Raw genomic sequence first — 23,962 nt, 5'->3', positions numbered from 1 at the left:
GCCCTTTTTCATGGCAAAAGGCACATTCATCTTTGGCGGGTCTCCCTTTGGACTTTCCCCTTCTACCAGATTTGCTGCTGTGTGAACGACCTCTTACTGTTAAGACTTCTGCAGTTGTATCTCTGTGATCTCTTTTATCTTTCTTTCGAGTCTTAGATCTATACAACGCACTACAGACTGCATCAAATGTGATCGTGTCCTTCCCATGAAGCAATGTGGTGGTAAGATGATCATATTCATCAGGAAGGGAATTCAACAACAATAATGCCTTGTCTTCATCTTCAAATTTCTCATCCAAATTTAGCAAGTCTGCTAAAATTTTATTGAATGAGTTCACATGGTTATTCATCGACATACCGGGTGCATACGTGAATCGATAAAGTTTCTTTTTCATATAAAGCCTATTTTCAAGACTTTTCGTTAGAAACTTTTCTTCCAGTGTATCCCATAACTTCTTCGCTGATGTCTCCCTCATGACAGAGTACTTCTGCTCTTTGGCCAAACATAGGCGGATTGTACCACATGCCTGTCTATTGATCTTGGCCCACTCCTTGTCATCCATCTTGTCAGGTTTTTCTTCAAGGGCTATATCTAACTCTTGCTGACATAAGACATCCAGGATCTCACATTGCCACATACCAAAATTATTGGTACCGTCAAATTTCTCTACTTCAAATTTTGCATTTGTCACAGTAGTCCTTGCTGATGACGATGCTGCTGCCATTTTTCTCCTCAATCCCAACTACTGTATACGTGAACAGTACCGTATACGTAAATAGTGCCGTATACGTGAATAGTACCGTAAACGGTCGTATTCCCCAAGTACGAATCTGGCTCTAGTACCAATTGTTGCGCGGAAGCGTGTGAAAGAGAAAATATTGTACTGAAAAATCACACTAAGTTCAATTCCCAGGAAAGAGAGGTAGATCACGAAGATCACTTAAATACCAAGTCTTTCCTAGCCAGAATATCCCTCTATCGTAATTTAATAGCACAATAAATCACTACAATCACATTCACAAAATATGCAAAATAAATAATAAAGAACATCAGAATTTTAACGAGGTTCAGCAAATTTTGCCTACGTCCTCGGGTACTACCAAATATATTTCACTCCAAAAATTACAAGTGAAATTTACAAATAGAGAGAGAGAATAATGCCTTAAGTAGAGAATGGCAATTATGGGATGAAAAAAGTAAGAAATGGTTAGGCCTATTTATAGTTGAGGTTCAAGGATCAACTTGCAATGTCCCTATACAATTAGGGACCAAAATTGCAATTATCCCATGCCAACTTTTAACCCAACTTGCCAACCAATATTACTTTCTACTTTCGGTGTCCACCCCATTTGACTTTTCAAACAATGGTGGGTTCCAATACAAAGTTTTATGAATTTTATTTTTGGGAAATTGTGAAGGCTACAACAGAGAGGGAGTGGGAAGATAAAGTTGAAAATCTTAAGAAAAAAGATGAAAAAGTTGCGAATGAGTTGATGTCCAAGTCTCCTAAACATTGGGCGAAGGCCGTTTTTGTATGTCAGTGTAAATTTGACATGGTTGGCAATAATATTTGTGAAGCTTTCAACTCTAGCATTGTAGAGGCGAGGTACAAAAGTATAATCACAATGTTAGAATAAATCAGGGTTAGGATAATAACTAGAATTGTCGAGGAGCGAAAGTTCTGCAAATCATGAAAGCAAAACCATGGTCTTTTAGTGAAGAAGAAATTTGATCAAAATAGAAGAGATGGTGTTGAATGATAGATGGTATGGAATGGTGATAATGGTTGTGAGGTGAAAAAGAGAAGAAAGTAATACACAGTGAACATTGAAGAAAGAACCTGTAGTTGTAGGAGTTGGGAATTGATTGGCTTGCCTTGTCCACATGGTTGTGCTGCCATATGACATATGGGTGGTGAACCAAAAATGACTACTTGGATCAATTCTACCATAAAGAAACCTATGAGAAAGCATACGTATTTACGTTGCAGCCTATCAATGGAACACATGAATGGGTCAAGTTTGGAATTGAGCCTATTCTCCCACCTATTGATAAAAAGATGCCTGGAAGGCCAAAGAAAAATAGGAGGAACCCAAAAGATGAACTAAAGAAAAAAAGACCTGGACAACTTAGAAGGGTTGGGTTGATAATAATATGCAATGTTTGTGAAATTGAGGCTCATAACAAACAAAGATGTCGGTAGGAGGTAACTGTCATTTAATGTTCATATTATTTATTTTAGAAATATGTTGATTAAATATGCTATTCTTTTGTTTTTTGCAGACCCATCAACCACAAAATGTAAAGCCTCAAGAAGCAAATTAGTTAGTAAATATTAAAGTTATAAATATGACTTTATTTTATGATTGGTTGATTAAAACTTTTATTTGATGCAGACTCATCAATTGCAAAATGCAGAGCCTGAAGTCGTAAATAATTTAGTAAATATTAAACTTATAATTTGGATTTTATTTGATATTTGGTCTTTTGTTTTCTGCAGAAGATCAATCAACTAGAAACCGTTGATGCTAAAGTTGCAACACCTTCAGTAATGATAATTTTGTAAATCTAATTTTATGTGTCATTAAATAAATATAAAACTTTTATTTTTTTGTATTGTTTGTAGGTTGCTGTAATTGTCATTTATTGTGATATTATATAATTATTGTCTCAATTTGGATATTAAGTTTTTCATTTTTTTCTACAAAGGAATAACAACTCACAAACTGTTAGTAGGACATCTACTATGGGCTCTTTGGTGAAAATTAACTCCCCGAACAAATTAAAGACCATTTTTGCACCCAAGAATCAATTACGCAGAAGCAACTAAAAAAGTGCCACTTTTGCTCAAGGACATGTCATATTTCATTTTCTTTTATGGGAACCTTTTGCTATAATGACTATGATTGACATTATGTTTTTGTTTTTGTTTTTGTCTGCACCACATTAGTTGACAATATAGTTTATAATGTAGGAACTTCTCGCTATTGTGACAATGGTAGACAATAAGATACAAACATATTAGTTAACTATCACTTTAATTTAATTTTTGGCAATGTAATTTAAAATATTACAAATGTGTTAAAAGTATATAGAATCTAATATATTTATATTAAATTAGTCACAAAAAGATAAATATCAAAATGATTATATCAATAACAATCAATACGGAGCTTTATATCTTGCAATTGTTATTGCCATTATACATGTCATCCTGCTTAGAAAAAACAAAGCAAAACAGATGAATAAACATATTTGTGATAATATGAAGTATAAGACATGGTAATGACATGATCAAATCAAAAAATAAAATACAAGTTCTCTTAATGCGACTCTTTTTCTTTTAATTTTTTTTTACATGCTCTTAACCTTTTACAAGAAAGAAAAAAAAGGGTTAGAAAGCATAGTATTTTTTTGTTTAAGCAAAAGATGGTTTTATTAATAAAATCAAGCAAGTTAGAAATAATCAGCAATTACTAGAGACATCATCTTCGCAACTCAATGATAAGAACAGTTAACGCATCATAGAAACAAAAAAACTAAACCCTCATTTATGAGAAGCCCACTAAGCAAAACATCAATCACTCTCAACTCCAACTTATCCAAACATGTATGTGAATATGGTGTTTTTCACGACTCCATAACACATATTCATAAATTTCTCTACTTGTATTTGTTAAACTTTGAGTATCATAAATATTTATTTGACTGGATTAGACCAAGAGTAATGACTTAATATACATTCATGTGACTTAATGTTATGCTCATAACAAAAAGTTTTTATGAAAACATACCAATAATGAAAAGATGTTAAAACCAGTTTACTTGAAGATGGAGATGTGGTCTTTGGCTTTTAAGAACTAAAAATGGTGTCTTAAACCCATTTTTGATACATTTGACTAACTTATATTTCACTCTATTACTAGTTTTTCTCTCTTTTGAACTCAAACAACCCAAATACTAGATTCAATTCTGAATTTCAAAATTTAGGGTTTCAAAACCCTAAATCTAATTCAATAGATATTGCTATGAAAATCAAGTTAAACACCAAATTTCATAAGCTTAAACCTAAAATATTAGAATATCCAGTCGATTAGTAACGAAACACTAACCTTTGCTTCGCTTCAATCCCTCGATTCCAAATGCAGTCTGTGCCTCTTCAAAGCTCAGTAATAGAGAAAGGTTTTGGGTTTCTCTTGCCTCTTCAAAATGGTTCAAGGTTTCAATGTTTCATAAATTTGTTTACTGAGAGGTTTTTCTATTGAATTAAGTTTTTTTTTTGGATAGTTAGGTTTATTTTTTTAATTAAGAGTTATTTTTTAATTTCATGTATGATTTATTTTATTATTTTTCACATCTAATTATCTTATTAGGTCATTTAAGTAATAAATTACATCTCATTAAAAATATTTCACATATGAAATTCCACATCATCCTCGTTAACTTTTTTAATGATACAAAATATGTAAACGTTAGTGGTCAAATTTGTCATTAAGCCTACATTATATTATATTTAAGTATCATTTTAAAAAAAATTATTATGAATCATGAATTATTTAATGTATTAATGCAATTTAAAGCTTAACTGTTATATATGTATTGAAATAGCTTTCCTACCATAAAAAAAAAATTGCACAAAATTAAACTTCAAATTAGAATAATAAATTAAAATTTTTCTTAACCAGGTATAGAATGAATTAAACTTTTTTTTTACCAAAAAAATATTAACAACCAAACTTAATTACATAACAGGCTGTCAGACAAATCTCAGAGCAATAGATCACGAACTTAATCCGGTGGTATCTCACAAATCGTCAGACCAAAAACAGTCTCTCGCTTTCTTAGCCATGAAATCAGCCATCGAGTTGGCTTCCCGAAATACATGCCTTATGCCAACTTTCTCCATGTTTGCCATCAACGTAAGACCTACTGAGTAACTAAAGACAAGATATACGAGTAACTAAAGATTTTCTTCTCTTTAGTACAGATAATTGATTAATTTATTGTTAATTCATTATTAAAACCAATTGAAAACTAATACACCTGCCAAACGAAGCATTAATACACTTAAACATATTCATGTATAACATTTTAACTTGGTAATGTGTTTATATTTACACAACGAATCATCATGTAACACGATATTAAAAAATGACTATTTGCAGGACCGAACTCTCAATCTCACCAGTTACAAATAACCCAATCACTTAAAAAATGACTATTTGCAGGACCGAACTCTCAATCTCACCAGTTACAAATAACCCAATCACAATATACATTACACATATACATGCATAAAAGGAAAAGGAAAAGGAAAAGGAAAAGGAGAGGCATATAGCAAAACCAACAACAATGAGAATTCTGCCAAAATTGTATATTGTATAAAATGGGATAAAGAGAAGGTAAAAAAACAGAACCATGCAGATGAAGTATATAACACTGCTTTTTATAGTAACAAAGTTCTGCAATACACGTTTTCACATCTATCTGGAGACTTCTTTGAATAAACCAACAATAGCCACAAGATCTGTATACACTACATGAGACGGCAAGTTTCCATTGCTTAATGTGATAATATCTGAAAACAGCAACATCTGGAATCTATAGCTTCCCTAAGAATCAACAACCAAAATACTACCATTATCAAGATATATTAAGTCATTCGATCTCATTTGCTACCGCCAGGTCCCCCACCGAAAAGGTAATCCAGAGAAGATCCACCTCCAGGGGCAGCATGAATCTTGGTGGATGGTCGATCCTGCATCCAGGAAAAAAATAAAACACAGACAGTTATACAAGTTATTATAGGTATTGAGCAACCAATAACACCCCCCCCTCCAAACTTAATTTGATATACACCCTTAATTACTGCTTGATTTAAACATAAAAAATCAATTATAAACACCACCAGTTAATAAAAAAATTTACAAGCATAGTATCATGGTGCTTTGAAGAAGGTAGCACATTCAGGGGAATGACATCTGTTTTGTATATTTGATTATATATATTTTTCTAAGCGATCACCCTTGGAAAGAAAGTTAATACTACAAAGTTATTCACTCATCTACCACTTAGGTCAAGGAAGGGGAGATGAAAACTAAGGATAAAAGATTATACATTTCACCTATCTTCTAACAGTAATTAATAAAAAATATATATATAAATGAGAAGAAAAAATTTCCTAGATTCGTCAATCCCAGACAGCAATTAACCTATAACATTTATTGGAAGCTTCAAGCATAATTCACAGAACTTAGATACACATTACTTAAAGATGCGGCCAAGAATGTCAAGTTCCTAGGTAATAGTTTCTCCTCAAAGAGATTCAAGTTTCTAACTTGTATAAATCATATTTTCAAGTTATTATTTTGAGCACGCAGTTAGCCCTTCTTGAACTACCCCTACATCTATTCTGCAACATGCTTCCTATTGCTCATTTAAAAAATTGGTGGAAAAACAAAAGAATGTCAAGAACTTAAAACACTGAAAGGGCAAGTCTATAAGTGTCATACAATTTTAAAGACTCATGAAGCAATCACAAAAGGGGTTATACCGTAATGAAATTGCCAGTGTTCTGACCATCAGCACGCGTACTGTTAATACCAGCAGGAATTTGCTTGGCAACTTGTTGAGGAGCAGGAGCAGGCTTGGACACATCCTGTGCTTCAATTGGAGCAGCTTCGGATTTGTTTGTAACTGGCTTTGGAGCTTCTCCACTCCCAAACAGATAGCCCAATGAGCTCTGCCCACCGCCACTGCTAACTCCACGACCCATCTTTTCCATCTTACTGGAAATGAAGTAAAAAAAAAATAAAAAATCACACAGGCTGGGGGGAAAAAACAGCACAAAGTAAGAATCTATAAGTATAGCCAAAAAAGCAATAATCCAAAAGGGATTGGAGCAAGAGGAGGTGGAATGAACATAAAATTATGGATGAATTGCAGAAAAAAAGGAAGAAAAACAAGCATATCGCCCGAACTTCCATCACAATCCTTGATGAAGACTATAGTCAGCAATGTTATTCCTATACTTCAAATCCCCTCGCCCCGCCTCTTCCATTTCTCGAATGCAATGTAAAACAAATTAATGACGTCGCATGACAAGCTTTGGACTCTCCACTTTGCAAAACGTAAACATCAAACAAATTAAATGAAGCATAAAAATGAGTAGCCAGTGAGGGAAATATAATCAAATCAGAGATACAGTAAACAAATTGGAAGCAAACACTGAACCTTTTGAAGTGCGAAGAAAAGATCTAGGGTTGGCGTTCTGAAATTGCCTGAAATTTTCTTTTGAGATCAGATCTGGGGAAGAGCGAAAGTGGAAGAGCAGTAATTAGGAGTTGGCTACTGAAAAAGGAGGCGAAATGCGAGCGTTACTATTATTATTGGTTTGCTTAACTACAAAATTAGCCCCCAACTATATTGTTTTTTCTATTTAGGTGCTTACGGTTTTTTTAATCAAAAGAGGTATCTAAACTATCAATTTCATCTTATTTTAACTCCAAAAGTTGGCACATTACCATTGGTTTGTATTGTATATTGAGTAAATTGAGACAAAATTAATAGTTTAAGTATAATTTGTTACCAAAGAAATATTTTAGGTATATAAGTAGAAAACCTTATATAGTTTGAGGGTAAATCTTACATTTAAAATTTATTAGGTTTTTTTTTTTGGTAAACTACAAAAATGGTCACTAAACTTTGGTGAAATTTCTTCTTTTTTTACCACTTTACTATGAAAAGTTATATTCTGATCACTAAAGTTATTGACTCGTAACGCTTTGGTCACTCGTTCGTTAATGACGGAAAAGTGAGGTGGCACATTAATTCAATGGTTAATATCTAATTTTGTTGAAAAATATAAAAAACTGAAAATTTAGTGCCAGAGAGAGTGCCCACTTCATTGCCCACCAAATCTGTATGGATACAATTTCCATATTTAAGTGTTGGCAATTGATTGAACATTATATTTAGGCTATGCTAATTACATGGTGAATATCTAGTCCATTATAGAAGATCATGCTGCTTGAGAATACAAATATCGGTAAGTGATTTGGATTGAAATTCCCAAAGTAATCACTTGGATTATAGATTTTAGATTGGATCGTAATTCTACAAATGAGCTGCAATAGAGTCCATAGAGTCTATATTTATTTAATATGTAATTATTGAAGAGAGTGCATATTTCTCATTGAGCTAAGCTTTGCAGATGTAAGGAAATTGAACTGCATAAATATCTTCTCGTGTCTTGTTTGTTTATTGTTCTTCATTTAGTGTCTAGAGAAGTGTCCACCAACTCAGGCACCAATTTGGTTGTGTTGTTTTTGTTATTAGCAACGAGCTTTTTTTACTAATAATTGGTATCAGATCCTGCCACTTAAAAGTACGCTAATAACCTTGTGAAGAAGTTTGGTCTTAAACAATCAAAGTCTGTCAGGACTCATTTATCAGTTATTGAGAAACTAAGTTTAGATATTGAGGGAGTGTCCACTCCTCAAACCACTTCCAAAAGTATGATAGAAACTATGTTGTATCTTATTGCAAGTCGACCAAATTTGAATTTTAGTGTTGGTGTATAAGCAAGATATTAAGTCAATCCAAAAGAATCTCATGTTAAGACTGTGAAGAGGATCATCAAGTACGTCCATGAAACTCTTGAACTTGCTATTTGGTTCACTAAAGACAACTATATGTACCTAGTAGCATATAGTGATATTGATTACGTCGGGAATGCGGATGATCGAAAAGTACATTAGGAGGGTGTTTCTACTCAAAAGGTTATCCAGTATCTTGGTATAGCAAGAAAGAATGATCAATCTTGTTATCTATCGCAGAGACTAAGTACATTGCAGTAGGTAGTTGTTGTGCACAATTGCTTTGAATGAAACAAATGCTTGAAGACTTTAGGATAGCTTTGCTAATAGCCACCGTTTAATGTGACAATACAAGTGTCATAAATATATTAAAGAATCCTATTCAACATTCTAGGACTAAGCACATCGATATAAGGCACCATTCCATTCGTGAATTGGTGGAAAGAGAAACTGTTGAGATTAAACATGTGGGAACTCAAAACAACTAGCTGATTTATTCATAAAAGCCTTGGATGCCAACATGTTTGAGAGCTTGAGGAGCTCAGTTGGTATATGTCATCCTTAAAGTTGTTTGTTAATTAAAATGGCATCCAAACGATCATTCTTAATATTGTTTTGAAGACAAACGTTATCTTAGTTTTAACTTATATTATTTTTAGTTTTGGAGGGAATATTTTCCTTATTTTTATAGTTTATTTTTTGTGGGAAAATATCAAAAATATTTTTCTTTTTCTCTTTCTATATCTTTGGGAATGACATGCAATGAGATTGAGATCACTTCTTTTTATCCATAAAAAGTGATTCACATCAATTAAGACCTCTCAATTCTCTTATGAAGATTTATCTAAAATATCTCAAGTATTCTTGTTTTGCAAGTTTACGCTCTCTTACAGAGGATCTTTTAAAGTATTTAACTTTTTTTTCTCATGGCAAGAACTAAGATGATAATTGCAAAAGAATATGAGAAACACCCTAGTTGTGATCCAAGTGGCCATGTTCAGGCCAGTTGTGATGCAAGTTAGGGAGTCCCCATTCTCTCATCCTCTATGGTGGCACCAAAAATCAAGAACGTCCTAAGATCGGACTGAAACCACTCCTATTTCTATTTTTGAATCATCCACCCTTCAAGAGAATCCTATGTTTCAGAATCTTTTATCCACAAACAAACCCTGTAACAACCCGTCTAGCGGAGTCTTCGTCATTGGTTACTGTTTGGCTTATAGATGGAAAATTAAGGATAGATTTGGGTAAGTAAAGTATTTGTACTGGCTAAGTATAAAATTCTATGTAATTCGCTATTCGACGAACTTCTAGTTTTGGTGAGCTCTAGGGTCTGATGAACTCTTCTGTTAAGTATTTGTCCACCTTAGATGCTTTGGGAAAATTCGTTAAGTTCATAGTTTTTTAGATTTTTTATTATTTTAATGTATGATGATTTGGTTAGTCAAGTTGAGATTTAGTTAGAACAAAACTAGACTACTGTAGATGATAAGACATAAATGTTGTTAAATGCACTTAATCACGAGAATCAAGAGTATTAGTGGAATTATCTGATTTTTCCACTAATCATTGTATATGTTGTTTAAGTATATAAGGATAGCGGTGGTCTTTTTAAACACCTTTATGTCTTCTTCTTCTTTCTTGATTTACTCTTAAAATTTTTGAAAAACTTAAGTTTAGAAAACTTCATCAGAGTAAAGGTTTGCAGTATAGCTAACTTCTACATTAGTACCAGATCACTGGTAATTACTGATGAACCCTTTGGTTATTACTGAAGTCATTTACGTATTTTTATTATTACATTCATAAATAAATAAAAATGGTGTGAGAGGAAGGAAACTTCTTATTTCTGGATTTTGTGCTATCAATTCTTGCATGCATGTTAAATTTGATATATTGATGATCTGATATGTTCAATTATCTTCCTTGTAGCTTAAGAAGCTAATGAGGGTCCAAACGATAAAGGCAAATGACTTGCTTTGTAGACTTGTGCTAGAATTTTTGGTGAGTTCCTTTTTACTTCCATGTATTGTAAAATTATTTGTTTTATAATTCGTGTAAGGTAAGTCACCCACCTCTGTAATGTATGAATGGTGTATGTGCATGGTTAATGGTCATTTAGTGTCATTAGTTTGAGTTTAGTCTATTTGTGATATGAAGTGAGTGCTATCCTTCAAGCCTAAGCCACTATTATATAGTTCTGATATAAGAAATATGATCTAATTTATGGTAATGGAGAAGAGAAGATATGTTTGTGTAGCCTCCGGTAGGGCAACTAATTTGCAAATCGAACTAGCAGATCACGATAAAACATGCTAATCTGAATGAAAATGATATGAGGAGTTAATGGGGAGTATGTATGTGAATGAGATTGTATGATATGCTTCTGATTCAAAATTCTGGTACATGGCTGGCATGAAGATATGTTGTCTGAGTTGTGTTAAGTTGGTGTACAGTATACGCCTATGTGTTAAGTAAGTTGGCATGCTAAGTCTATCTTTATTCTGTAAACACCATTGGATGTACTATAACTATTGTGTGTAAGTCCCTCTTAATGGTCCAGTTGTAATGTAAGTAAATATATGTATAATGTCTTTTTGGAACTCACTAAGTTTGTATGAACTTACTCTTTTATCTTTTCCTTCTTAGGATTGCTGACTGAAGGAAGACTGTTTGTTAGAAAGACTACACCAGGGTGCTGCTGCTATTGTGAGCTGGCAGTTTTATTCCATATCATGCATGACTTTTGGGGTGGCATATATTTTTATTATGGAAATGATTTATATTAAGAACTACAATTTTGACAGTACTTTGTTTTTGTGGGATTTTATTTAAATATCGATGCTTGGATTTAAATTATTATATTTTGTTCAATGAAATATATTTATTAAAAACTTATATGCCAAATTGTTTGCATGTTATTTTAAACTACAATGATGACAATCAACTATAGTAAGCAACAACCATTATATATTTTATATCTATAACTTTGTAAAATTTTATAAAGCTTCCACCAAATGCTTTGAAGTTAGTTTGATTTTAGTTGTGACACATCATATTCGGATCCAATTTCGGGTTGGGTTTGATGTGTTACAAACCCAAAAGTCCCTATTCTAAACCCTTTACTAAAAATTTGTCACATTTGGTGTCAAATCTTGATTTCAAGAAAGAAGGATTAACTCTCTCATTCAAGCCCTAACTAGCCAAAACGAAGAAGGTGCTCCACAAAATCCTTTTTTGGTACCATATGCTACTTTTGAACCCTTATCCAATTCCACCAACTCCCTAAACCCAAGTGACTTTACCACTAATGTTACTGAACTAGTTTTAGAAGAAGACTTGTATGAATAAGGTGTTTTAGAAAAGGATGCTACAAAAGTTCTCAATGATAAATTCCTTTTAATAAAGTTATGGTGACAAAAGAAGTTCCAATTGTTGGAAAAAATCTGGTTCGAAAATGGTTTTCTTGCACAGTGAGAAAATAAAATTTTAATAACCGGGTCGATTTGTGATATTTATAGCAATAAACTTTTTTCCCAAAATAGTACCTGTGTTTTGGGCTAGATGGATCCTAGATGTTCTTAGCTTTCAACTGCACGACCTTTCTCCACTATTTTCTTATCACGAACTACTTTGAGTGTTGACTCGAACAATTTTGAATCAAACATAAAACCATAAATAATTTTCTTACTTTCAGTAGGAAAGTAAACCTCTCTATTATAGAAACCAGTAGGATTGTTATTCCCGGAAAATAGAACTTATACTTAGAAATAAATCCTCACTATTTTTGGGCAGAATAACAATATCTCAAAGTTGTATATAACTTATTGTGTTTTTAGCCCTACCGGTGCCATTTATTTATAGGGAGAGGAAGTGAAACTCTAGTTGAATTAGTAGAATGCATTTTATGTCTATTAAATAGAAAAACAATTCCTTAATTAAACTAGGAGAGAGAGGGGCTAATAGGGTGTGCTTCCCCTCACATGTATTATGATGGGGATTCAGACCTCTCTTGTACAGGGTCCAATTATATGTGCTTCCTAAACTTTTAACCGAGCACTTTATAATTTAATCCTATAGAGTACATGTTTTTCTATTTCCCAAAATATACATTAATTTCCCAATTAAACAATTTTCTCAATCCAATTCTAAGTCTATTAAATCATGAAAACTTTATCGTAAAAGAACCTTTAAGAAAATATATTTAATTTCTACATTCAACGGATTTCAAATGACCAATTAATTTAATTTCATTTTTGAACTTTCATTATTTAAAATAATAATTCAAAAAACTTAAATTAATTATCAAGTCATTTCCATACTAAGTGAGAAACCACATTCATTTTCGGATGTAACCCATTTCTCTAACTTTATCATTTCTATCAATTTCTGTTTATTTGATTCAACATGCAATTCATTTTTGGTTTCAACGAGCTAATGGACGGATCGATTGGACATATGTGATTAGAACTCAAATAATTTATAATTAAGTTTCAGCTTTTCTCCTATTAATTATAAACTCATTTAGTCATGAAGTCATTCCACTAGTATCATGATTGAGCTCTCCCCAATTACATACTATTGCGAAAGCTACTCGATCAATGCTTGTCCAATGATCTTGTCATAAGTGTGTTATCCTCATAGGATATTCTTAATCTCTTTGGGATAAATTCGTTCTCCTAATATGATCCTATTTTATCTCATGTTAACCATTACATCTTCCTTCATAAAAAGAAAATTATTATCATATAGTAGTTAAGTCATACATCACAGAGGCAGACTACTCGTGACCACGTTTATTTTTCGTCTATCATGTAATTTCAATGAAAGTATATCATTTACCCATGTCTTGGGCTATGAATTTCACTATTGTAAATGATGCTACATACTATATAAGTCATATATCCAACGCACAAGCTTTGGTTGCATATATTCATGCTTTTGATGATGCAACCTAATTTGGCAGTCTTGTGGAACAAAAATGGGAAGAAGATTAGACAGGGGGAGAGAAGAAGACGTTGATGTTGTTTCTTTTGCTGGATTTGTTGACGTTGTTTTTGCCTTTGTTAGATGCTCATTTTGAGGGCGAGATTGTCTGGATATTTTTATGAACTTCTTTTTTTTTCTGTTTTACAATTTTTGGATATTTGTTAGGTGATTTTGCTACTATATTTTATTGTTTCTGCTGTTGGTGATAAACTTGGATTTCTTTAACTTTGATTCACATTAATGCATTCGACATTACCTTATTAACTTACTTAGTTATAATTATTGTTAGTTAGTTGTTGATGCAAATTATCCTAGCAGTGATGATTAATTGCTTAATTACTTTCTAAGTTAAGTTAAGTTAAGGTGTATATGTTGAAGGGAGTTGGTTTTTTCTATTTCAAGCTTCCTATATTGAGTGCTTTTTTCAACTAATTAACAAATGCGGAGATTGTTGAAAAATATGAAACTAAAAATTTGATGTCAAAGGGAGTGCCCATTTTCCTGCCCATCAAATATGTGTGTAAACAATTTCCAAATCTAGGTGTTGGCAACTTATTGAACCTTATATTTGGGCTATACTGATTACATGGTGAATATCTAGCGTTATGAAAGACCACGTTGCTTAGGAATACAAATATTGGTGATTGATTTGGATTGAAATTCCCCAAAGCAATTTATTGGATTATGGACTTTGGATTGGATCGTGATTCTACTGATGAGCTACCATAGAGTCCATATTTACTTCATATGTTATTTTTATATTGTATTTCTCTTATGATATTACTTTTTTATTGGAATTGTATTAGATCTTCAATTATAAGCAAGTTTCGAAATCAAAATCTATATATTTGAGAGACTTGCCTGGGAAAATGGATTGAAAGTTAGACACTTAATTTGTTCTTGTGAGAATAATTGTGTAAGAGTGTTATTTTGATATTAAAATTGCTTGTTGCGGTTTTACTTGCTGTGACCACAATGGGTGATCATACTGGTAAGAGTATTGTGTCTTCAAAGTGCAAGGGTGAGGGAACAATCACGGTGTGTGTAATTGAGTAGGTTCACTTTCTAATTTTTGAAGAGAGTGCATATTTCTCACCGAGTTATGCTCCATAGAAGAGAAACTGAACAACGTAAAAGCTTCTTGTGTCTTATGTGTTTATTATTCTTCATTTAGTGCCTAGAGAAGTGCACACCAACTTAGACATCAATTTAGTTTAGGAGTGATCATTCAATCGAATCAAGTGAAAAATTTTGATTTAATCGAGTTGACGAGTCCTGTTTTGTAACGACCCGATAGTCACGGGTGCCGAAAGTGTCGAAAAGTGTATTTTCGAGACTCCGTTACCGTAAATCAGACTCAAGTTATTTGTTTAGTTAATTAGGTTTTGATTAGGTGAATTTGCATGAATTAAGAGTAATTAAGTATATGGACTAAATTGCATAAAGGGTGAAAGTTGAATTATAGATTAAAGAAAAAAATTAAAAGGACTAAAGAAGCAATTTTTTCATATTTTATGAATGAGGCGGCATAATGGTGAAATTATTATAAAATTTTAAGTTAAAATATATATATTATAATATGTTACTTAATATTTAAGTAAATATATATAATATAATAATAAAAATAAATATAATAAAACAAAACAAATAAGTAAATGAATAAAGAAAGAAAGAAACAAAATGAAACAAAAGGAAAGAAAGAAAAGAAAAAAAAAAGAAAGAAAGAAAGAAAGAAAGAAAGGAGAAAGACAAGACTAGGGTTTCAAAGTTTCCAAGTTCAATTGGTTAGTCAATTTAGTCCCTTTTTTCTTGTAATTTTTATGTTTTTGGAATCCCGGTGTTAAATACTACTCGACCTATGTCAAAATTTTAGCAATTATTGAGTTTTTAAATGTTGTTAATGTTGAATAATTTTAGCATTAGGGACTGAATTGATAGATTTTTAAGTTAGGAATGAAAAATGATTAAATTGTAGAATAAATTGTAAATTTTGAGTAATAGGGACTAAATTGTAAAAATTTTGAAATTTAGGGATTTAAGTGAAAATAAGGAGTTAAATTTAGTTTAAAGTAAAATTTGTATAAAAATACAAGATTAATTTTAAAGAAATAAAGTAGTCTCGATTTAGGGACTAAATTAAAAATTAGGCAAATATTGAGTAAAAAATTAAATTATTCAATATGAAATTGAATTGTGTTATATTGATGAATTTTAATTGTTTTAATTCCGTAGCTAATGTCGTACCGAAATCCTTGACTAAAAAGGGGAAAGATAAAGTCGACATTGAATAGCTCAGAATTTCTGGTTTGTATTTCTATAATCCGAAACTAGTTATTAATTGTTTTATTTTTTATTTAATACATATGGTAAGTGTTGATGTGAGTATTTGACACTTTGACATTGAATTGAATTAACAGTTGATTGAATGCATCGAATTGATATATATATATTATGAATATATTGATTCTTTGAATTGAAATGAATATTAATGTGAAATTTGAATATTGGATATTTGTTGCATTTGGAAAGTGAATTGAAACCCTATTAACTATATCGGCCTGAGTCGGATATAGATGGCATGCCATAAGATTGGAAGAGTTCAGGGATTTCTTCGACTTTGAGTCGATGAAGTGCCAATTTACTTTGGTTTAACCGATGAGACACAGGTGTCAATTTACTACTTCAGATTTATTTGATGAGACACTAGGTGTCAATTTACTACTTCGAATTATCCAATGAGGCACTGGGTGCCAAACTGGCGTGTTGGTTGGATCCGTGTATCCATCCGAGTCCGAGTTGTGTTAATAGGGGTAAATAAATAATAAAGTTCTATAATTGATATTGAAATGGCATGGTATGAGAAATGGAAGTGATATAGTGAATTGAAAATAGAATGTGAAATATATTGGCAATACATGGAATATATGAGTTATATACTCATGAATTGAGTATGGTATGAAATGATGTATTCATGAATTGGGTATTGCATGACTGATGCCATTGTACGAATAAATATGGTTTGATATGTGAATAACCATTTATATAGCAATTGTGTGAATTAGGATATTGTTTAATAAATGAAAATGATAGTTATGATATTAGACACTAATATGTCCTTATAATTTAATTGTGCCATTATATTATCTTGTCTTTAAATATTCGGATTATAGAAATACCACTGAGTTTTTACTCAGCCTACAATTTTGTTTTCCATGCGCAGATTAGGTACTGTGATTTTGAATAGTTGTAATTGAGATTGTGAGCATCCATCTCATCACATCTCTAAGTGCCAAAAGGGTATGTTTCAAAATTTTGAATAGAATGGCGTGTACTTAGGAAGATCAAGTGTGTTCCAAGTAGTAGGGACTAAAATATAAGTTATAAAAACTTTTTTTTTAATGTTCAAATATATTAGTGATTAGCCAAAATCACTTTGGCACCAAATGTAATATCCCTATATTAGGTTCTTTAGGTCGAACCGAGGATAGGGGTGTTACATTTCACCCTAACTCGATTTGAATTTTTTTCTAATCGAGTCAAGTAAATTTGTTCGAGTTAAATTAAAAAAGTTAAACTTGTCAAATTAACATCTTGTTACCAAATAACTAATTCTATTTTAGAGCATGTAAATTTAAAATCATATATATTTGAAAACTCTTTTAAAGCAAAACAAGAGGAAAAAAAAAGATGCTTTAGTATGATAAACTTGAATGGTTAATTAATTTATTTAGGTTCCCGAAATTATTGTTTTAGAAATTTTTTTCTAGCATTTTTTATATTCTTTAGAATTTTTATATTTTTTATAATTTTAAAAAAAATAAAATTTCAAATTTTTATAAATATTTTTATTTTAAAAATTATTTTGAATTATTTTGAATTTTTTTGGAAATTTTTAATTTTTTTGTTGAGAAATAGACCAATTTGCTCATTTTCAAAATTGAGCAGGGACTAAAGGGGCATTTACACCAATCTATTATTTGAATTATTCGAATTACTTAAGTTATTCGAATTGTATAGTTCAATTCTACTCAAACTCAAATTACTTATTTGAATTAACTCAAAAAAAATTAAAAAACTCAAAATTTTTCAATTTTTTTGAATCGAAAATAAATTTTGTTCACCCTAATTTACTTTTTGTTGTTTGTGTTTTTAGCAACAACCTTTTTGCTAACTAACTTAATCCCTCCCTAAAATATTTTAAGAAAACGTGTGAATGAAATCCTTAATCATTTCCACTTGCAATTTATCAAAGGCGGATGAAGTTGGTTTGAAGTAAGAATTTTTTAATTTGTAAATATGTGTTTTGTTTGTTATAAGTTTTATGAATTTTTTAATTTTTTTTACATAATCTTAATCTAAAATATGTTTTTATAATTTTAAAATAAATATGAATTTTCAGAGTTTTTTCTTATATTTTTAAAATTTTTTAATAATTTTTCAGAATTATTGTTAAAAATATTGTAAAAGTATCAAATTAAATGTTTTAGCTATAGTTCAAGGATCAAATTAGATATTAACCCTTGAATTAATGTGCTATCTCACTTTTCCGTTAAGATTGTAACAACCATTAACGGACGAGTGAATAAAACATTATAAGTCGATAGTTTTAGTGACAAAATGTAAATTTTCATAGTTCAGTGATAAAAAAGAAAATTCTATCAAAATTTAATAACTATTTTTGTCTCCTGAACTTTAAATAGGAGAATAAACGCACTTCAACTTATTTGAACTTACATCTTTCCACACTAATAAAAATATTAAATTTTTAGTAAAATATTATTATTGTCTTTTAATTTTATTGAAACTAGAGTTTATTACCAAGCTTTGCTCGGGTCTAAAAATTGGTTATAAATAAATAAATTTAAATTATAATAAATAATTATTATTTAAGTATCTAACATTTATTTTTTTATAATTAAATCTAAAAGTACGTTCTAGTAATTATAATAAATTACGAAAATATAAACTAAAGTACAAAGTATATGATTCCTTCAACCTCTTTACATAATACTATTCAAATAAATACTTTGAATAATATGTATCGACCTGCATGAATAAACTTGTTTAAATGTAGCATTTAAAATTAAGCAAATATAGATCTTAAATTATTTATTTATTTTTCAATTGTAAGTTGACATGCATGCTTATCAACTCTCCAATCATATTATTTTAAATTATATAAAATAATTATTTAAATAATTTGATTTTTTAGCTTTCTTTCTAATTCTTCCAACGCAAATCATAATAAAATCGCGATTAACATGTGTGCTAACTCTTTTAAATATTTAATTTTAAAATAAAATAAAATAAATTTAGTAATAAAATATTTTTAAACTAAATCATTAAAATAATTAATTTAAATATTTAAAATCATTATAATAATAAGCTTAAATACTACTTTAATGTTTAAAAGTAAAAAAAAAATCCAATTTTCTCTTTCCCTTTCCCTTTCCCTTTCCTTTCTCTCTTTTTTCTTTTTCCTTTCTCTTTCTCTCTCTTCTCCGGCTGAAATACCAAAAAGGCTTGTCTTCAAAGCTTGTTGCACCTTAGCCCAAGTTACCAGCCTTTAGCTACAGGAAGAGGAACCATACATATATATATATATATATTTGGCATTAGCTGGCGAAAACCTAAATGACACCTCGCTCTATTAAAGTTGAGGTCTTCACAAGAGCAATGTCCTCAACATTATAACTCCCTCAATAAGGAAACAAGTTAATTGATTCAGGGCAAGTCACCATAATATCCCCCTCGATTGGGGTAATTGCTATTTATACCTCATCGGCTATAACTTTACCCATGAGCAACATTTTTCCAGCTTTGGCCCCCGGATGTATGCTTATATGATATGTAGTATGTTTCTGATGAAGGAAAAGTGTTAAATCTCTCCTTCGTATGAAACACAAGTGGGGTCTCACATATCTATATCAATCTCATCATCAGTTATTTAAGAGACTATCATGCTCTCTAAATGGCCAACCATGACAAAACAAGCACTGTGTCAAGACCCAGTGCCAAGAGATGGACATCTTCGCCTATAAATAACTATTCTTGGCCTCAGGAAATCTAGTTCTTTTTCTTCAACCTTCCTCTTACATGTCATATGCTTGTTTTCTTTCAATGACTTTTAACATCTCACCACTGTGTAAACCATCTCCTTTCTCTTTCTACGTCTTTTGACCATCAACGTTATTGAATTAAGGACAATCAAGTACTTTAGTTGATAAATTTATTTAAAATTATTTTTTAATGAACAAATAACAATATAACCGTTAAGTGTTAAATCTTTTATAAAACAAAAAATAAGAAAGTTATTGTCTCAACAGCATTAAACCTAAGAATCAACAAAATGAGAGATTTTTCACATGAAAGCTGGGTGAATTGTAGCTGCCTGTAGAAGTCATTATCAAACAGCTGTAGTTTTCCCATTTTTTTTTTTGAACAACTGTAGTTTTCGAAACTGTTTTGAAGAAATATGGTCTTGAATTGCAGCATTAGGCAAACAGAGCAACCTTCACAAAACAAGATGTAAGAAAGAGTGTTCTATGTATGTTGGACTATTTTATATTTATGACAGAATTCCAGTACTTTGTTTTCACTACGTCGTACAGCCTGAATTCATCTCCAAATGTTTCACAATCCATCATGCATGCGAAAAAAAGATTCAAGCAATTGGAATATTTAAATACCTTCAATAACGAAAAGAATATGAACTAAACATTATTCACAGCAAAACAAACAAAATTCAACCATATAAACCGATTTACTATCAGTAATGATAATAGTAAAAAATCTGATGTCTTAATATGTATTACAGCTGCCTCCGTAGCATAGTGGTAGTGCGTTCGCTTCGTAAGCGAAAGGTCGCGAGTTCGATCCTCGCCGGGGGCTTAAATTTTAAATTTTATATGATCTTCAACTAGAAGCAGTCACGCAACGTTGCCAGAGAACCTGAGGGCATTAAGTCCAATGGTTGCTGTCCCAGTTTTGTATGTTCTTTTGGGTATAACATGCTAAAATGTAAAAGTTAACCTAGGATAAAATTAAAATTTTTTTGGAGATGAAAGTTAAAATTTTTATGTTCAAATACTTAAAATAACTTCTTATTTTTTAGGGAGTAAAAAGAATGTACTTTTTATATTTAATTAAAAATTAAAACAGATTGGAAAATATATAAACTTTTAAAAGGGTTTAAATGGATAGGGTAAATTTCTTAATTGATTATCTAATTTTTAGGATCTTTTTATTTTGGTCACTCAAAATGAAATACTTAGAATTTCATTATCTAACTTTTGATGTGTTTTCATTTGAGTTTCTTAATTATCAAATCTCTAACATCAGTTAACAATATATGTCACATCATATTTATACTTTCATTTTAGCCATCAAACTTTTAAGTCGATTCCATTTTGGTTTTAATTTTTCTTAAGTATTGATTGGGGTAAAAAAAATTAAGGATTAACATAAAAAATTAAAACTAAAATAAAGCATTAAAAATTGTCAAATTATATTTGTTTATCAAATTTTTAAAATTCTTTTTTTTTCAATTTCAGAATTTAAAATTTAAAACATCAAAATCAATTAAATAAATTGTTAAACATTTTTATTCCTTGATAAAGTTAACTAGTTTGTCACTATAATATTAAAATTAATTAAACTAATCTCCTTCTAAATTTAATATTTTATACGTTTTCAGATTATTCCTAACGAAATCAACTCAAATAACTCATATTTAATAATTTTCTATGAAACTTAAACTTCTCTTGATTATATAATCTTGATCTTCCATGCTAAGCTAAAAGTAAAGAAAAAAATCATTGCAATTAATTATTGCTTGTTCTTCATTTGGGTAAAGAAGTAATGAAATTATTCATGGAAGATAAAATTAATTAATTGTAAGGATATTTCGTTTTTTTAGCTTAACATGGAGATTTAAGATCATTTTTTTTGCGAAGATTTAAGATCATTTAATCAAAATAAATTTGGGTTTTATAAACATTTATCAAAGATGAATTATTTAAGTTGATTTTAATTTGGAACCCTAAAATAACATTTTAAATTTTAGAAGGTGATTAAATTAATTAATTTACTTAATTTCAATAGTATAGTAATAAATCGACTGACAGTATTAAGAGATAAAAAATTTAGGTAAAAAGATCTCTCCAATCCCTTTCAATTTCAAAATTAAGCAAATTAGTCCCTCTCAAGAAAATTGGAGTTATTTAATCCCTGTCAATTTTGAAAGTGAGCAATTAAGGACAATTAATCACAATGTTAATGTCTTTTGTCAATTGTGCATAATTTTGATTGGTTTAATAACAAATTTAGCCCTCATTGTTTGCATATTTTGTTAATTCGTCTTGTTTCTAAAAAATTCAACAAATTTAGCTGCAACATTAAAACATTTACAAAAATATAGCGGGCGAATTTTTTTTATTATTCCAGACAAATTTATGCAAAATTAATGAAAAATATTTACGACATGATTAATTGTCCTTAGTTACTCACTATCGAAATTGATAGGGATTAAATTGCTCTGATTTTTTAGAGGGACCAATTTACTCAATATTGAAATTGAGAGGGAATAGAGAGGTCTTTTTACCAAAAATTTTCAATAATTTATTTATTTGATTTTGATGCTTTGAAATTTAAAATTTCAATATTGAAAAAGAGAGAGAAATTTAGATCTTTTAGTAACGAGGTAAACAAGTATAATTTGATATATTTTTTAATGCATTATTTTAGTTTCTACCACTTTTTCGCTTTAGTCTTTAAGTTTTTTTTACCTTAATCAATATTTAAACAAAGGATTTTTTGGGTGATCAAAATGAAAGCGACCTAGAAGTTGGGTGTCTAAAATGAAAGTGTAAACATGATGCAACTTATACAATCAACCGTTGCTAAAAATTTAATGTTTGGGTGACCAATGAAAGCACCCTAAAAGTTGGGTGACTAACGAGATAGTTTGTCCAAATCTATATCATACCGTTTAATTGGCCCTTGGCTACACTCGCAAATAATACTAGAAATCCTATCACACGTGTATGTGTGTGGAAACTACAAATTTAGAACATAAATGTTTATTCAATACATTATTAATATATACAATTAACAGAGCTAATAAAGTGTGCATAATAAAATTAAAATGTATAAAAGTACTAAAAAAGTTTTAGTTAAGTAATAAGTTAAAGGTTTTGCTAATGCAATTATCGTGGTTTAAATCCTATCGCGTGAACATTTTATTTGGATTTTTAAAATAAAAAGACTAAAATACCTTCAAATAGTACTCATTTTAATTACGAAAGGGCATTGCTGTCGTTTTCTTAACTAAGTTAATGTCTAGTTTACTTGTAACATCAACTCAATCAAGAGCTTAAATAGTAAATATAGATATTCAAAATAAATATATGTGATATTAAAATAAATTATAAACAATATATGTGAAAGTTAAAATTTTTATATTAAAATGATTTAAATTGATATGTTATTTTTTAGGAGGGCTAAAAATATAATTTTTGTAACAGCCTGATTTTTGACCTAGTCGAAATAGTAGTCTCGGGATCACAAATCCAGAGTCGAATAAATTATTACATTATTATTTTGATGTTATAGCATTATTATATGAATGCATGAAATATTTGGTGAAGTAATTTTAACGTTTGTGAGCCCAATTGCGAAAAAGGACTAAATCGCATAAAGTACAAAAGTCCTGAATTGATAGCTAAAGGTGTCAAATAGCTAGGGAATAAATATTGGGGGCCTTTAAAGGGAAATTATACCCTTAGAAATAGGGTGGCCGGCCATAGGGGACAATGAATTGAAAATTTTCAATGTTAGATAATTGATTTTTGACTTTTTGACTAAAGTAAAAATAAAATAATCAAAGGATGATATCATCTCTTTCACCTCTCCTTCTTCACCAATTTTACCAGAAAAAATAGGGCTTTGGGAGCTTGAAATTTCAGCTACTTAGTTGACTCACAAGTAAGTGATTTCCATACCCTTTGTTGACGATTTTTGCATTTTTGAGACCCTTGAAGCTTAAGCTTTCAAATGAGGGTACTATTTTGCAAAATGATTAAGAGTTCAGGGTTTTGCCATTAAAGGATTTTTAATGTTTGCTGAGTTTTTATGGGAGAAAATGAGTCTTGGGTGTCTTATAAACAACTTTTTTGAAAGGTGTTTTCATGAAAACACCTAAAAGGACTATTTTGCATAAGTTGTAAAATAGATGATAAGTGTGTGAAATAGTGAGAATTTGGAGTTGCTATAAGAGTAGAAAGGGTTCAAATAGGCTTAAGATGTGAAGAAATTTTATAAAAATCGATTTTCGGGCTTAGGAGTAAAATGGTCATTTTGTAAAAGTTAAGGGTAAA

The 23,962-nt window shown here is 30.4% G+C and overlaps 1 protein-coding gene and 1 non-coding gene across 3 annotated transcripts; one reads left to right on the top strand and one right to left on the bottom strand.

Moving 5' to 3' along the window:
- Nucleotides 1-5,425: 5,425 nt before the first annotated feature.
- LOC107887418 (protein SPIRAL1-like 1) lies at nucleotides 5,426-7,424 on the bottom strand. Of its 2 annotated transcripts, none has more exons than XM_016811655.2 (3): nucleotides 7,234-7,424; nucleotides 6,554-6,788; nucleotides 5,426-5,758 (listed from the first exon to the last, which is right to left on the bottom strand). In XM_016811655.2, the coding sequence occupies exons 2-3, from the start codon at nucleotides 6,782-6,784 to the stop codon at nucleotides 5,669-5,671; spliced, it is 321 nt and encodes a 106-aa protein (XP_016667144.1). In that variant the 5' UTR covers nucleotides 6,785-6,788; nucleotides 7,234-7,424; the 3' UTR covers nucleotides 5,426-5,668. The 2 variants fall into 2 exon arrangements, with proteins under 2 accessions (XP_016667144.1, XP_040953872.1); XM_041097938.1 differs by having other exon boundaries at nucleotides 6,981-7,390.
- Nucleotides 7,425-20,405: 12,981 nt separating this feature from the next.
- On the top strand, nucleotides 20,406-20,477 carry TRNAT-CGU (transfer RNA threonine (anticodon CGU)). The gene has a single exon. It is a non-coding gene; the product is annotated as a tRNA-Thr (tRNA).
- The last annotated feature ends 3,485 nt before the right edge of the window (nucleotides 20,478-23,962 follow it).

The sequence above is a fragment of the Gossypium hirsutum genome, chromosome A03, assembly GCF_007990345.1.
Source record: "Gossypium hirsutum isolate 1008001.06 chromosome A03, Gossypium_hirsutum_v2.1, whole genome shotgun sequence".
NCBI lineage: Eukaryota > Viridiplantae > Streptophyta > Magnoliopsida > Malvales > Malvaceae > Gossypium > Gossypium hirsutum.
The sequence above is the reverse complement of the archived record's forward strand: the minus strand, read 5'-3'. Positions and strand labels throughout refer to the sequence as shown.